The sequence below is a fragment of the Sus scrofa genome, chromosome 1 (genome assembly GCF_054392235.1).
Source record: "Sus scrofa isolate SSC_HxYL_T2T_F1_AM1 chromosome 1, Sscrofa_HxYL_maternal_Yorkshire_Landrace_v2.0, whole genome shotgun sequence".
NCBI lineage: Eukaryota > Metazoa > Chordata > Mammalia > Artiodactyla > Suidae > Sus > Sus scrofa.
The window spans coordinates 155,075,414-155,091,494 of NC_139383.1; the positions used below are offsets into that span (position 1 = coordinate 155,075,414).

At 47.7% G+C, this 16,081-nt stretch overlaps 1 protein-coding gene across 27 annotated transcripts in view; it reads left to right on the forward strand.

The window, feature by feature from the left end:
- APBA2 (amyloid beta precursor protein binding family A member 2) overlaps positions 1–16,081 on the forward strand; it is a 243,651-nt gene that overhangs the window by 182,580 nt on the left and 44,990 nt on the right. For all 27 annotated transcript variants that reach the window (XM_084976612.1, XM_084976673.1, XM_084976564.1 and 24 more), the window contains one exon: positions 15,464–15,544. In XM_084976612.1, coding sequence (XP_084832738.1) covers positions 15,464–15,544 — 81 coding nt within the window. The remainder of the gene's footprint in view (positions 1–15,463; positions 15,545–16,081) is intronic.

The following is a 16,081-nucleotide window of genomic DNA, read 5'->3' on the forward strand; positions in this document are numbered from 1 at the left end:
TTCTCCTTTCAGAGACTTACTCCTTTGGGCCTTGGGGATTTCTAGGGCTGCCCTGCGGGCTGGATACACATTGGGATGTTAACTGTTGTGGAGTCGGCGGGTGTTGGATTTACGTGACCACCATGTGGAAAGCTTCACAGTCTGGAGGGCAAACCAAATGTGTGTTTTGATTCTTTGGGGTTTTCGTGACTTCTGTTTATTATCAGCCCAGCCAGCACTTTCTAGGAAGAGCCCTCTGACAATAGAAAAACAGAAAGGTCAGTGCCTCACAGTCAGCTTAATACAGCAGGCAGGGGGGAGGTGTGATCCAGCCCTGAGGCCACATCACACACGCCAGTGTTGAGCGTGGCTCCTTCTACCCGTGCCTTTGCTTTGAAGTTTGGCATTCAGCAGAGAGCCTTGCTTCCTAAAGGACCTCTGGAAGTTGTGGCAGGAAGGCTGACACCAAGTGGCAGGGGGTGATGTTAGGGGCATGGGCAACCTTGACTTGCCTGGGGGGGCAGTGCAGGGCGAAGCACTGTGTGCCCTGTTCAACAGCATATAGGGCAGGTATAAGCACCTGCTTTTTAATGAGAGACCAGACCCAGAGAGGCCCTGAGAGGCTGAGAAGAGAAATCTTGGGATGGTTGGTGCCCAGGTGGGAGCAGTCTGCCATACCTGGCCCACAGGTAGGATACAGCTGGAGAAAGAGTCATGGGCAGGTGCTGAGGACAAGGTTTTGGGGAGGGGGCAGGAGAGGATGGAACAGGAGACTGTCCTCCCTCAGGCCTCTTTGGAGTACAGCTGGCCTCTTTCCTCCAGCAGCCCTACCCCAATTCTGCAGCCGCTGCCTCCCCTCTGCTCGCCTAGGAATCAGTCCTGGACTTCCCTTTGCTGATGGATTCCCTGGCTCCTCTGCCCCTAGGCAGCCTCTTGCCCTCCTAGGGCTGGATGGGGACTGATGACTTGCTGTCACTAATTCCACGGACCACCCTGCAAAACGAAATCTCGGCTTTGGTGTCCTAAGCCCCTTGCAGTGTCTGCTCGAGCTCTCAAATTTGATTTCTCTGAGCCTGTTTGCGGAGTCAGCACAATTTCCTTACTGGAATTTTATGAAGCTTTTTGAGGACATGACCAGAGGTGGATGTTATTTTCATGGAACAGTTCATCTGGCAGGAATATGGGATTGCATCAGTGCTTTTAAAATTTGGTTAAAGCAGGGTTTCTAAAAGAGTCTTTATTGTTTGGGAGAGAGCAGGACATAGTGGTTAAGAACAGGGATGCTAGAGCTCCCTTCATGGCTCAGTGGTTGATGAGCCTGACTAGGGTCCATGAGGATGCGGGTTCCATCCCTGGCCTTGCTCAGTGAGTTGGGGATCTGGCATTGCTGTGAACTGTGGTGTAGGTTGCAGATACTGCTTGACTCAGATTCCGCATTGCTGTGGCTGTGGTGTCACCAGTGGTTGCGTCTCTGATCGGACCTATGGCCTGGAAACCTCTGTGTGCCACAAATGTGGCTCTAAAATGCAAAAAAAAAAAAGCAGAGATGCCAGAGTCAGAAAGCCTGGACCCCACTCTCCACTCTGCTGCACCAGCTCCTGGTTCTGGAACATTTGGATATGTACCTGGGGCTGTGGGGGCAGAGTTGATTGGATCAGTATCTGTTGATGGGTGGTGAGGGGCAGGGAGCACTTGCCCTAAGGATGATGATGAGGATTTAGGTCCCTGGAAATTCTTGCAGAAGGGGGGAGGCTCTGCACACAGTGTGGGCTGTGCTGAGCAGGGATGGGGACACCGGTGAGCAGGATGATGTCCCATCTGGAGGACACCAAGGAGGGGTGTGGCCTGGGCAAGACCTGATGGGATGGGGCTGACAAGTGGGCGGGGGCATCTTCCCAGGTGCCCTCAGGCTCTCCCCTCCCTGCAGGCCTTTCTCAGGTGACCCCTCCTGACTGCAGGAATTTTGGGGGTGGGATGGTTCCCCCATCTTCTTGGGGCATCCTTAGCCCCTTTCTGCTCTGGAGTCTCTGATCTTGGGGGACAGGGTGGCAGCCATACATCTCCAAGGGCTGCCCTGATTTTCTCACACGCAGTTTCAAATTGAAAATGAACTGAGAACCCCACTTTCCAGGCAGATGAACTGGGCTCCAGACCACCAGTCTCTCACTAGTTCCAAATGCCATCAGAGATTCCCTTCCTAAACTGGAGTTTCTGAACATAACTCCCACTCCTGATTTCCGGGCTGGCTGGCAACCGTGTTCCCTCCTACACAGCCTGTGCAAATTGCACTTGCGATGTGCCAGGCACTGGGGTGGGGGGTGTGGACTGAAAGCAACATAAGCCTGTGCCAGGAGTCTTCTAAAGGGAGGCAGACACAGGGACTCTCCATCCAGCGAGGAGGGGCTGGATGCTCAGCAGAGACCCCCACCTAGCCCATGAGTCCTAGTCAGCCTTCCTGGGGACAGGCTTCAGTGTGGGTGATGATTGGAGAGGCCCTGGCACTTTGAGGGGAGCTTTGGGAACTGAGCCAACCAGGCAGGGTGGAACGTGGAGATACGTGGGTGTTCTTAGTGTGCAGCGGGGTCTGTGACAGGGATGGGAGCCCTGAAGGAAGACCAGCAGAAGGTGAAGGACCTGAGTTGAGGATGTCGATGAGAGAGGAACAGAGATGGGCCATCAAGGGGGCAAGGAGCCCAGAGGATGCTGAGGGCTGGGACATCAGGGAAGCCCTGAGCAGCTCTGGTGGATGGCAAGGGAAGGGGTTCTTGTGTAGGAACAGAGGGGGTGGATGGCAGCATCTATAGGACAGGCAGGGAGGGAGCTAAAGAGGTGGTGGCAGGGGGAGGGGGCCCACCCCATGTGCAGCTGGGATTGAATTGCTTTGACTGAGGCAGGGCGTCAGCCTCGCTGCATCTTCTGTCCTTAAGCTCCTGGGGCACCTCCATGGTTCCCTGCCTGTGCCAGAGGCTCAAGACACATCCGACAAAATCAGGTAGTCACATGACATTCCCCACGAAGTTCAGGGTTCCGTGGGAGAGCTTTTAGAAGCATCTTCTGCTCAGGAAGAAGACTGCATTGCTGAGCATGAGACATAGAAACAGAACAGTATGGAGATGGCAGTCACGGGGTTTGCACCCCAAAGCACTTAGATCACAGACATGCTAAAAAAGACATGGCAGTGTAGTCATAGGAGGCTAATCAGGGATAACTCCCAACCCTATATCTGATGACACCATGGCCAAGTCAGAAACAGTAAGTGTAGCTCAGAAAGGCTGAGAAAGGGGGTGTGGCACAAAATGTGGCACCCCAGGGAACCCAGACCCTGCCAAGACCAGATTTGTTAACTGATCCCACCCTCAGCCCTCACAAAAGGGAAGGTGGTCTCTACCTGAGACCAAGCCACAGCCCAAACTATTGGAGCTGAAGAATGTCTGGACCCCGGCTTGCAGAGTCTCATTGCCTAACAGCTCTGGTTTTAATAGTGAGCAGGTGGTCCTTTAAGAGACATTTCATGGGCTGGCCACACACTGTCCTTGGTGCTGATGCATTGCTGGGTCTGCCTCATGATTGGCCACATGCCCTGCTCTGGATGCAGTCAGGCTGGACAGGTTGGTGAGACTGAGCTAGACTTTGGACCAGGGGATACTTCTCAGGGCAGCAGCTTGGGTTACCATGTTAGGTTGGAGGGATGTTGCTATTTGGGAGGGTTGTCCATTTACACTCCTTGGCCAGTCCTCCTCTTCATTGCAAATAGCCTCTGATTCTGCCTCTGGGACCTGTTTGCCTGCTCTGATGTCTGGTGCAGCCTTATCCTTCTTACCCTTCCCACTTAGACTTTGATTCTCATGCCTCCCCTCAAAGCAGCCCTTGGTGCCAGCTGAGAGACATCTGCTCCTGACCTTTCCTCTCAGAGTCCCTGGGTCTGCTGGTTGTTGCTGCAGATTCACCAGCCTGAGTGTCTTCTTCAGAAGGACTCAGACCCAAACCAGCTCACACCCAGGTCTCCGGGTGCTCATGAGTTCCTTTGACTTCTGCTGCTGCTTCTTCCTTCTTTTCTAGATTGAAAATAGATGCTCTTCCTTGATGTGATCTGTTCCTTTCTGCATTCACTTGTTCATTCATTTGTTCATTTAAGGGACCCAAGTATATAAAAGATAGCATGCTGGTCACTTTTAGAAATATGAATGTTAATTTCAAGAAAGGAGGGTTAATTTAGCCATTCATGAGTCTACAAAACCTGCTCCAGACACAAGAGCAGCGGTGGGTTATTGAACTTGTAAATTATGGGAATTGCTCTCCAAGGTTTTTCCTGCCTGATATCTTAATAATATTTAATATCCACCCCCCCTTTTAAGTGCCAAAAAATGAAACAAAATGAATTAAGCCAAAAGAGTCCAAGTCACATAAAATAGGGGCTGTTTGGCCCATATTCAGAGATCATGGCCTGGTAATTTTTTCAGTATTTGTGGGAGGATTGATTTCTTTTCTGCACTACAATTACAGTGATCAAGTACCAACAAAAGAGTTGGTTACACAGTGGAATATTATCTGATTCTAAAAAGAAAGGAAATGCTGACCTGTGCTGACAGGGCTGAACCTTGAGGCCACCATGTTAAGTGAAATTACCCCAGTCACAAGGACAAATCCTGTGTGATTCCACCTCTGTGAGTGGAAATTCAAACTAGACTAAATTTCTGGAGACAGAAGTGGACTGGTGCCTGCCAGGGGTGGGGGAGAGGGAGGAATGGGGAGTTAGTGTTTAATGGGGCAGAGTTTCAACTGGGGATGATGAAAAGTCCTGTGGCCGCTTGGTGGTGGTGATTATACAACAGTGTTAAGGCACTTACTGCCACTTGATTGTCCACTTAAAAGTGGTTAAAGTGGTACATTTTATGTATTTTTACCACAATAAGAAAAACAAGAAAGAAAATTCCATTAACTGGCCTGAGCCAATTTGAATCATCTGAAACCAAGTTGATCCAGTCTTAGCCCGTGTTACGTGTATCATACAAACACACACAGCATCCTGGGTCCATCAGAACTAGTTTGGTGGAGCCACAGTGGAGATGAGCTGACCATGCCCAACTGTGGTCTGTGGATGTGATCACCCAGCAGTGGGTCTGCCATGTCTCTGGAAGGTTTTAGGATATTCAGGATTAAAATGAGCCAGGAATAGGACAAAATCACATCCTGAGTGAGAAGGGGAACTTCCCCTTCTCTCCGTCTAGAGTCTTGTCCAGTAGCAGACATGATCCCACCTTGGCAAGAGTAGAAAGGGCAGAAGAGAGGGTGGGCTCCAGATTATTAATCCTGCTGGGCTCCTCACGTCAATCAAGTACATCACTGGGTTATGTAAAGTGGTTGAGGCCATACTTTGTTAGCATCATTAAAATGGAACTATGTCGTCAAATGTACCGTGAAAACAACAGCTCATTCTACTCTCTCTCCTTATCCTCAGCTTTAAGAATACCAAACATTCAGAGTTCCTGTCATAGTGCAGTGGAAACAAGTCCAACTAGGAACATGAGATTGTGAGTTCAATCCCCGGCCTTGCTCTGTGGTGTAGGCTGGCAGCTACAGCTCCTATTAGACCCCTAGCCTGGGAACCTCTATATGCTGCAGGTGCGGCCCTAAAAAGACAAAAGACAGAAAAAAAAAAAAAAAAAGGAAAGAAAGAAAGAAAACCAAACATTCTAGTTTGCATATTCATGGCAGTTGAATAGGTAGATTTCATAGACATGTATTGGATCCCTGGGATCTTCTGTGCACATTAGTTGGTTACGCTTGTTTTTCAAATTATGAGTCATAGGACTGTGTGTCAGGGTTGGCGGCTGTTGGCAGTTCCATTGAGTTGTTTATTATTTAGGCCTGATAATGTTGATTGGGATGGAGAAGTGCTTCTCATATTGGGAGAACAGAGAGCTGGTCTTGGCAGTTGCTTGGGAGAATAGCAGTCTCTGTAAACAAGTGGCAGTTAAATATGAAGTGTGCCTTGGAACTGGAAATCGAAATTGACATGGCATTGTCATCTAGTTTCGTTCTTCCCTAGGTGCCCTTGTTTCATCCATTTATCTGATGTCCTGCCTGCTTTCCAGAATGTTCTAGGCTGAACAGGACAGCTGTGGGAACACAGAGAGGCCTCAGTTCTTAGCCTGCCAGGAGGTGGAGGGACTGCCCTTCACTTCAGAGGGTCACTGCCCTTAAACTGATCACATGGGGCTTCTGACCCTGCAGTTAGCAGGAGTGGGGGGTGTTTGTAACAAACTGGAACCCATGGGAGAAGCATCCTGCTGGTCCCCTGTCACTGTGGCAGAAGGGGTCATGTTGGTTCTCTTCTTTAAGAATTGAGCTATACCACACACATGCCCAGTTCTGTAGCTCCTCCTGGAGCCATGGGCCTCCCTCCTTTTCCCACGAGTGAATCCAGGTGTGACATCCCAGGTATGAGGCAGGTGGCCAGGAGGGAAGGGCCTCTGAGGTCCCGCTGCTGCTGTCTGGGCGGCCTGCCTCCTTCCTTTGGCCTTGAGTCCCTGGGGAAGCTGGCTTAGTCCTGTACAAGCCAGCCTTGACCTTCATGTAGAGCCCTAGCACTGAGCTGAATGGAGTATCAAAAGCAGAGACAAAGTGTTTAGATCTTTGGAGGGCTCTGCTTACTCTTCCTTTCCCCACTACTTTTAAATCGTGGCTCTATACCCATGATATAGACTTTACCATTTTGACATTGCATTGACAGTGACAATGATATTGAATTGTGCAACTTCCCCTATTAATTCCAGAACATTTTCATCACCCCCGAAAGAGACCCTATACTTATTAAGCAGTCACTCCCCAGTCTCCCTTCCCTCTAGCCCCTGGTAATGACAAATCTGCTTTCTTTCTATGCAGGCAGACCCCTGGGGACCCCTGAGATATTGGGGATTTGATTCCAGAACCCTGCAATAAAGCGAGTCACACAAATCTTTTGGCGTCTCAGAGCATATAAAAGTTATGTTTACACTAAACTGTAGTCTATCAGGTGTGTAATAACATCTAAAAACATATACATACCTTAATTTAAAAATACTTTATTGCTAAAAATACGCTAATCATCAAAGCACTGGGATGCATGTTCGAACCCCTGCCCGGCACAGTGGATTAAGGATCTGGTGTTGCTATAGCTGCGGCTTAGGTCAAGACTGTGGTTCAGATCTGATTCCTGGCCTGAGAACTGCATATGCCATGGGCTGACTGAAAAAAAAAAAAAGAGAAAATGCCAATCATCATCTGAGACTTCAGTGAGTCATAACCATTTTGCTGGTGGAGGGCCTTGCCTTCATGTTGATGACTGCTGACTGATCGGGATGGTGATTGCTGAAGGCTTGAGTGGCTGTGGCAATCTCTTAAAATAAGACAACAGTCAAATTTACCCCATTAGTTGACTCTTCCTTTAACAGATGATTTCTCTGTAGCATCTAATGCCGTTTGATAGCATTTACTCACAGTAGAATTTCTTTCAAAATTGGAGTCAATCCTCTGAAACTCTGCCCCTGCTTTATCAACTAAGTTTATGGACTATTTTAAAATCCTTGGTTGTCATTTCAACAGTCTTCACAGCATCTCCACGAGCAGTAGATTTCTTCTCAAGAAACCACTTACATCACTCATTCATGAGAGGCAAATCCTTATCCGTTTAAATTTTATCATGAAATTGTAGCAATTTAGTCCCATCTTCAGGCTCTACTTCTAATTCCAGTTCTCTTTCTGTTTCCACCACATCTGCAGTGACTTCTTCCACTGAAGTCTTGAACCCCTCAGGCTCATCCATAAGGGTTAGAATCAACTTCTTTCAGACCCCTGTTAATGAGATTTTGACTTCTTCTCATGAATCACCAATGTTCTTAGTGGTATCTAGAATGGTGAATCCTTTTCAGAAGGTTTTCAGTTTACTTTGCCCAGATTCATCAGAGGAATCACTGTCTATGGCAGCTATAGCCTTATGAAACTCATGTGTTAAATAATAAGACTTAAAAGTTGAAATTACTCCTTGATCCATGGGCTGCAGAATAGGTGTTGTGTTAGCAGGGGTGAAAATAACAGTAATTGCACTGTCCCTCGCCATCAGAGCTCTTGCATGACCAGATGCATTGTCAATGAGAAGTAATATTTTGGAAGGAGTCTTATTCTGAGTAGTAGGTTTCATCGGTGGGCTTAAAATATTCAGTAAAGCATGTTGTAAACAGGCGTGCTGTCATGCAGGCTTTGTTGTTTCATTTATAGAGCACAGGCGGAGTAGATATAACACAATTCTTAGGGCCCTAGGATTTTCAGATAGTAAATGAACTTTGGCTTCAACTTGGTCATCTGCTGTGTAGCCCCTAACAAAAATCATGCTATTTTTTGAAGTTTTGAATCTTAGGCACTGACTTCTCTCCAACTATGAAAGTCCTAAATGGCATCTTCTTCCAGGAGAATGCCTTTTGATCTACATTAAAAATCTATTGTTGGGAGTTACCATTGTGGCTCAGTGGAAACAAATCCTACTGGTATCCATGAGGACGCATGTTTGATCTTGGCCCCCCTCAGTGGGTCGGGGATCTAGTGTCGCCATGAGCTGTGGTGTAGGTCACGGATGTGGCTTGGATCTTGTGTTGCTGTGGCTGCACCGTAGGCCAGCAGCTGTAGCTCCAATTCGACCCCTGGCCTGGGAACTTGCATTTGCTGTGGGTGTAGCCCTAAAAAAAAAAATCTGTTGTTTAGTGCAGCCACCTTCACTGATTACCTGAGCTAGATTTGGGTAACTTGCTGCAGCTTCTACATCAGCACTTGCGGCTTCACTTTGCACCTTTATGTTATGGAGCTGGCTTCTTCCCTTAAAGCTCGTGAACCAACCTCTGCTACTTTCAGACTTTTCTTCTGCAGCTTCCTCATCTCTCTCAGCCTTCACAGAATTGAAGAGAGGTAGAGCCTTGTTCTGGATTAGGTTTCAGCTTAAGGGAATGTTGTGGCTGGTTTGATGTTCTATCCAGACCACTTAAACTTTCTTGATGTTTTGCTTTCTTATCATCCATGTGTTCATTGGAGTAGCACTTTCAATTTCCTTTTGTATTCACAACTTTGCTCACTGGCACAAGAGGCCTAACTCTTGGGCTTTCTTGGCTTTTGACACGCCTTTCTCACTAAGCTTAATTATATCTCACTTTTGATTTAAAATTAGAGACATGCAACTCTTCCTTTCACTTGAACATGTAGGGGCCATTGTAGGGTTCTTAATTGGTCTAGTTTCAGTATTGTTGTGCTCAGGGAATAGGAAGGCCTGAGGAGAGGGAGAAAGATGGAGGACTAGCCAGTTGGTAGAGCCGTCTACACATTTATTAATTAAGTTCACCATCTAATATGAGTGTGGTCTGTAAGGCCTTCAGACAGTTACAATGGTAACATTAAAGATCACCGATCACCATAAAAAATATAATAGTCATGAAAAAGTTTGAAATGTTGTGAGACTTACCAAAATGTGACTCAGAGACCCAAAATGAGCAAATGCTGTTGGAAAAAAAGGTGCTGAGTGACTACCTCAATGCAGGGTGCCACAAACCTTCAATCTGTAAAAAGTGTAACATCTGTGAAGCATAACAAATGAAGTAAAAGAAAATAAGATTTGCCTGTTTCTAAACATTTCATCTAAATGAAAGCATATAAGATGTGACCTTCCATGTCTGGCTTCTTTGACTGAGAATAATTTCAGGGTTCACTCTTGTCTATCAGGACCTCCTTCCTTATTATGGCTGAATGATATTCCATTGCATGGATAGATCCCACTTTGTTTATCCATTCATCTGTGGACAGATATTTGGGTTGTTTCCACCTTCTTACTGTTGTGAACACTCCTGTATCTGTTTTTGTGTAGACACCTGCTTTCTGCTCTTTTGGGTATGCACCTCAGAGCAGAATTGCTGAGTCAGATGGACATTTAATGTTTAACTTTGTGAGGAATCACAAACTGGACATTTTACATTCCCACCAGCAATGCATGAGAGTCAAGTTATGCTCAAATTAAAAAAAAAAAAAATTAACAGCCTAGGAGTTCCCGTCATGGTGCAATAGTTAACGAACCCGACTAGGAACCATGAAGTTGCAGGTTTGATCCCTGGCCTCACTCAGCGGGTTAAGGATCCGGTGTTACTGTGAGCTGTGGTATAGGTTGCAGACATGGCTCGGATCCCAAGTTGCTGTGGCTGTGGTGTAGGCCGGCAGCTGCAGCTCTGATTCAACCCCTAGCCTGGGAACCTCCATATGCTGCAGGTGCGGCCCTAGAAAAGACCAAAAAGACCAAAAAAAAATTAACAGCCTGAATGAAGCCTTGATGGCCTGGCATCTGGACACACCAGTTCTGCTTCAGTGCTGGAGGGGGCGCTGCCCTGAGCCAAGACGTTTGTTGCATGTGTCTTCCTGTCCTGGATGCTGGCACCCAGTGCAATGCAGGGCACACAAGAGATACTTGCTTAGATTGGCTTTGGATGCAGCCTTGGGACAGTGCTGACCAGGGTGAAAATGCAGAGGCCAGTTCAGAAGAATACACTTCTGCTCGGGAATGCTAGCCCCCAGGTACTGCCTGTCCTGTAAAGAGAGTGAGTGATGGGGTGGAGAAGTGCCAGGAGGTCTGGGGGTCACTGGCAGAGCAGGTTTCAGCAGATCAGTCATGGAGAACAATGCCAGGCCCAAGTGGCTTCCCCCATGGATCTTGTCATGATTTCTTAAGTCAGAGATCGGCTTCCAAAAGATCTTGTCATCCCCTAGGGGTAACTATGATAAGAATAAATACTTTATCCAAGCTCTCCTCCGATAAATAGCACAGAGTGACCTGAATCATAAGAGGGATGCAAGAAAAAGAACAATATTGTCACTTTTCTGAGCCACCTATTTGTCAGGGGATTAATTGAAGGGCCTTTGAGAGAAGATATGGAGGGTGCTGATCTGACCTTCAGAGACCTTGTGGGCTCCACTCTCAGCCTGGCCCCACAGGAGCCCCCGCTTGTGTGACTGTCCCAGCCACACCTGAACTGGACAGAGGAGGCTTGGAATGCCAGATGAGTCAGGTTGACCAAGGCCTTTGAAAACAGAACAAGGGATGATGTCTGGAGACGGCTGTCACCTCCTTGTGTGGCAGCACAGGGGTTTCTCTGACACAGAGTTATGTTTGTGGGGAGATAGAACAGTCCTGTGGGAAGTAGAGGCTTACTTTGCTTTGTGCCAATGCTGTCACCCCTCCGTGTCACTCATGCACTTGTCATTCAGAACAGCACTTGGAAACACATGGCACTGGTTACAGATGGAGTGAGCACGAGTGGGCGTGTGCTTGTTATTCCATCCAAAGCCATGTGGGTTACATTGCCGTGTTTTCAGTTTAACCAAGAAGACACAATCAGAATTGGCATGTTAAAAAAATCCTAGCTGTAATTTCACCAACTTGAGCCAAGATATTCATTAGAACAGTTTATTCAAATTAGTATATTTTTCTTACTGGCAGGTCACCCCTGCCCTGAACAGCTGGCCCTGGCATTTTATAACTGGCCTGTACCGTTGGATTGTGTTCTGTTCTCAGGGCTCCATGAAGGTGGGGCACAGGGGTTCCCCAAGATTAGCATATTTCACTTCACGTGTTTCACTCCCTCTCTTCTGAGTGGATGGCTGACACGGGTTCCAGTTGGTAGCCCCAGTAAGCTGCCACTACAGCTTCCTTAGGAGGGACATGGCCCTGCCTTCCCTGTTGGCTGCAAAGGTTGGGTTAACCCTGGCTGGCATCTTTCTTTGAGGTGGCTTTTGTAACTTGGGAAGGACACAAAAGGATTTAAATAACATCTTCATCTCAGATGCCCAGAGCCCCAAATCCACACAGGCTTCTAATCATGTTCATTTCAGATGCTGCATCCTGAGCTGCCAAGATCCTCACCCTGCTCCCAAAGATGAAAATTAGAGCACCAGATGGGCTCTCCCAGGGAGAGGCAGCATGAACCCATCATCCTGCCTCTCTGGAAACAACCCTGGCTGTTTATTAGGAGATGCAGTTGTTATGATGATAAGTGGTCAGAGAGAGTTAGAGAAGATGTTGGCATGGAGGGAAGGGTCAAGCCTATAGGTCCACTCCTAATGGGGAGAAGCTGCCATTAGGAGTGGACCTGAGACCTTGTGTTGCCCATGGTCGCCCACACTGAGGTGTCTGGGCGATGGTGTGGGGCACTGACATCTATCCTGTGTTCTCCTGGCCAAGCTCAAACTGTGCGGGGCCTCATTCCCCAGAAGGAAGACTTCTTCTGTTTGCCAAAGGCAGCTAATGCAGGGCAGGCAGCCCTCCTGGTGCTGCCTCCTCTCACCATGTACTTGGCACCTTGATGAGTGTCTGTGGCCCTGTATTTATGGTCCTCTTTCTGCTAGAAGAATTGAATCCCAAGCTGCAACATTCATAGAAGGAGTGTTATCTTAGTCCTTTTGGGGCTGCTAGAACAGAATGCTGTAAACTGGGGGCTTTGTCAATGACAGAAGTTGCTTCTCTCAAGGTTCTGGAAGCTGGACATCCAAGATTAAGGCACTGGCAGATTTGATATCTTTGAGAGCCCCCTTTATAGACATCCATCTTCTCAGGGTGGAAGGGGTAGGGAGCTCTCAAGTCTCCTTTTTAAGGGCACTAATCCCATTTACGAGGGCTCCACCCATGTGAATGCCTCTAATCCTAATCACTTCCTCACAGCCCCACCTCCTGATGCTGCTCCCTGACGGTTAGGTTTCAACATGAACTGGTGGGGGAAGTACAAACATTCATTTGTCAGTTGGTTTGTTTGTTCCTTTGGGGGTTTTGGAGGTTCCTGTGCCCATTCTGCTCCTATCATGGTAGTGCAGGCCTTCAGGAAATTAAGTTGGTGAACACAGCCTAGAGAAGGTCACCAGGTTAGAGATCTTGCAGACAAGAGGGTAACGTCCTGACATGCTCTAAGCGGACCTTGAAATAGGCAAGTGGACATGACAGCAGGGGTTGTCTGGGGGTGTCCCATGGCAGAGTTTACTTAAGGCAGAAGGAAGCAGCATTTGTGGTGAGAGACATCTTGGACATTATAGGAGGCTTTTCCTGGGTCCGTAATGGGAGATGCAGAGACAGCGGGGCAGTGGGAGAAATCCATTAAAGGTTGGGGAACAAGCCTGGCTCCAGTGGGACTCTGGCAGGAGTGCACCCCTGAAGGCTCCACTCTGCAGGAAGGGGCACTGCTAGCTCAGCTTGGTCAGCACAGGGTCCCCTGGGGTGGATCCCAGCCCTCCCACCTGGAGAAGCATGGGTTCAGCCCTGGGAAGGAGGGCTGTGATAGATGGACCAGGGGGTCCCAGAGCCCTGCCTCAGGATAGACTATGACAGTGGGGCCAGGTTAGGGCCCACCCGTGCAGCCTGGGAGGTCACAGGGCTAAGGGCAGGGGCAGTCCTTGGGGCTTCCACAGCAAGGAAGCAGGGGCCAAGCAGACATCTGCCTCACAGGCTCCAGCTGTGCCCTGCATCCTCTCTGTTCCAGGAGAGCCTCATTTCTTCCTGCGGATTGAGGGAGCCCTGATTTCTCTCGGGATGTGGTGGTGCCTTCCCCTCTTGTGGTTATGTACCGAACTTCCCGATCCTGAAGCCCAGCCCAACGCTATCCACCCCCCTATCTGAGCCATCTCCTGCCATGCCCACCAGCTCCGAAGCCCTATGGTGACTGGAGTTACAGAGAGGACACTCATCTCAGAGGCCCTGGTCTGCCTGGTGCACGGCCATCCTGTCCCAGTTAGGGCCAGGATGGTGGGCCTGGGTCTTTTAATGTTTCTTTAACCCCTGCAGAGAGGTTGAGTGAAATCATGGGATGTGACAGTGACATTCTAGGGTGGGGAAGACACGACACTTGCTGGGCCACCTGAGCCTGTGGGTCAGGTGGCCCAGCCTCAGTCCCTTCATCTGTAAATCAGGAGATAAATAATGACTTAGGTATTTATCAATAAATATGATGTAAGCATAACATTTATATTCATAATATAAATTATTTACAAATAAAACTTATTAATGTTCTCATCATTGCATTGTTACTGCTTGATAATGTATTTCCAGAAAGTTCTGGCATTTGACTTAGCATGCTGGCTTACTAGAGCTACCTCGGGGCTTCAGACATTTATTTCACCGCTTGGATCTCTGTAGCTCTGGATAGTACAGGGCACTAAGCAGAGAAAATATATCTAAATTTTGTTCATTGAAGTCAGAGGAATTTTGGCTTGATGTCTTCTTAAGAGAAGACTTATGACATATCCTTGGGGGCATTTTTACCTCTAGTAGTTGATTGACTAATTTGCATTAACTAAGGAATTTAGATTTTAGAATTTGCATTAAACTAAGAATTTAGGTTTTGTAGGAATATAATTTTAACCCTGGGCACCGTTGCTGGGAATGTAAAATGCCTTAGCTGTCGTGGAAAACAGGATGGTGCTTTCTCAAAAGATAAAAAATAAAATTACTATATGATCCTGCTTCCGGGTGAATATTTACTCAAATAATTGGAGGCAGAGACCCTAGAGTTATTTGTACACCAGCGTTCACAGCAGCATGATTCATGAGAGCCAAAATGTGGAAGCAACCCAGGCATCCATTGGACGGACGATGAGTGAACACAGTGTGATCTGTCATAAATGCAGTATTATTTAGCCTTAAAAAGGAAGGACTTCTGGAGCTCCCGCTGTGGTGCAGCGGGATCAGCAGCCCCTTGGGAGTGCTGGGACTCCAATTTGATCCCCAGCCTGGCACAGTGGGTTAAGGATCTGGCATTGCCGCAGCTGCGGCTTAGTTCAAGGCTGTGGCTCAGATCTGACCCCTGGCCTGGGAGCTCCTTGTGCTGCAGGGGGCCATAAATAAATAAATAAAATAAAATAAAAGGGAAGGCCTTCTGACACAGGCTACAACAGGGATGAACCTTGATGACATTATGCTCAGTGAAGTAAGCCAGATACAAAAAGACAGATCTTATATCATTTCACCTATATGAGGTCTTTAGGGTAAATTGATACAGATAACTGGTGGCTGCCAGGGGCAGGGAGGGAACAGGGAGTTAATATTTAATGGCAAGGAGTTTCAGTTTTGCAAGGTGAAAAGAGTTCTGGAGACAGAGGGTGGTGATAGCTGCACAACAGTGTGAAAACACTTAATACCATTGAACTGCACACTTACAAAAGGTTAAGATAGCAAATTTTAGGTTCTATTCATGCTACCACAGTTTAAAATAATAATAAAGAATAAAATTAGTATGATTCAAATAACTTTTCAGAAATATAAAAGTATACATGTTACTGGTGGAAAAGTTTAATTAAATGATAGCTGCCTGCACACACACATACCTATATTCACTGCATTTTTACAAAACTGTATCATATTGTATCTCCAGTTTTGGATCTTGGTTTCTTTTTCTAACATATGGAAACACCATCTTTATCTTTAATTTCTGGTTCCCAGGTTTGCAATGGTTTGGAGCAGCCGAGGAAACAGCAGCGCTCTGATCTCAACGGACCTGTTGACAATAACAACATCCCAGAGGTAATTTTTCCAAGGGTGAGCGTTCTGGCGCAGGGCCCTAATGTTGGAGCTACCCACGGTGCCTTCATCTGCTCATCCTCTCCGTGATGCTCTTCCCACACAGTCCCTGGGGGGAGGGAGCTGGTCAAGCAAAGTCAGGTGGTCTGGAGGAGGAAGGGAAGGCCCTTTCCCATTGGTTCAGGCTCACACCCAGGTGTGTTTATGTGTTGCATCTGGTGACTGGCGGTGGGGGGGTCATTGGTGGTCCCCAGTTCAACCCCCATTATCTGACAGCTGTGTTCTAAAACAGGATTCCCATCGTGGCACAGTGGAAACGCATCTGACTAGGAACCGTGAGGTTGTGGGTTTGATCCCTGGCCTCACTCAGTGGGTCAAGGATCTGGCATTGCCGTGAGCTGTAGTGTAGGTCGCAGTCACGGCTTGGATCCTGTGTTGCTGTGTCTCTGGCGTAGGCTGGCAGCAACAACTCTGATTGGACCCCTATCCAGGGAACCTCCACATGCCATGAGCACGGCCCTGGAAAATAAAAGCAAAAAA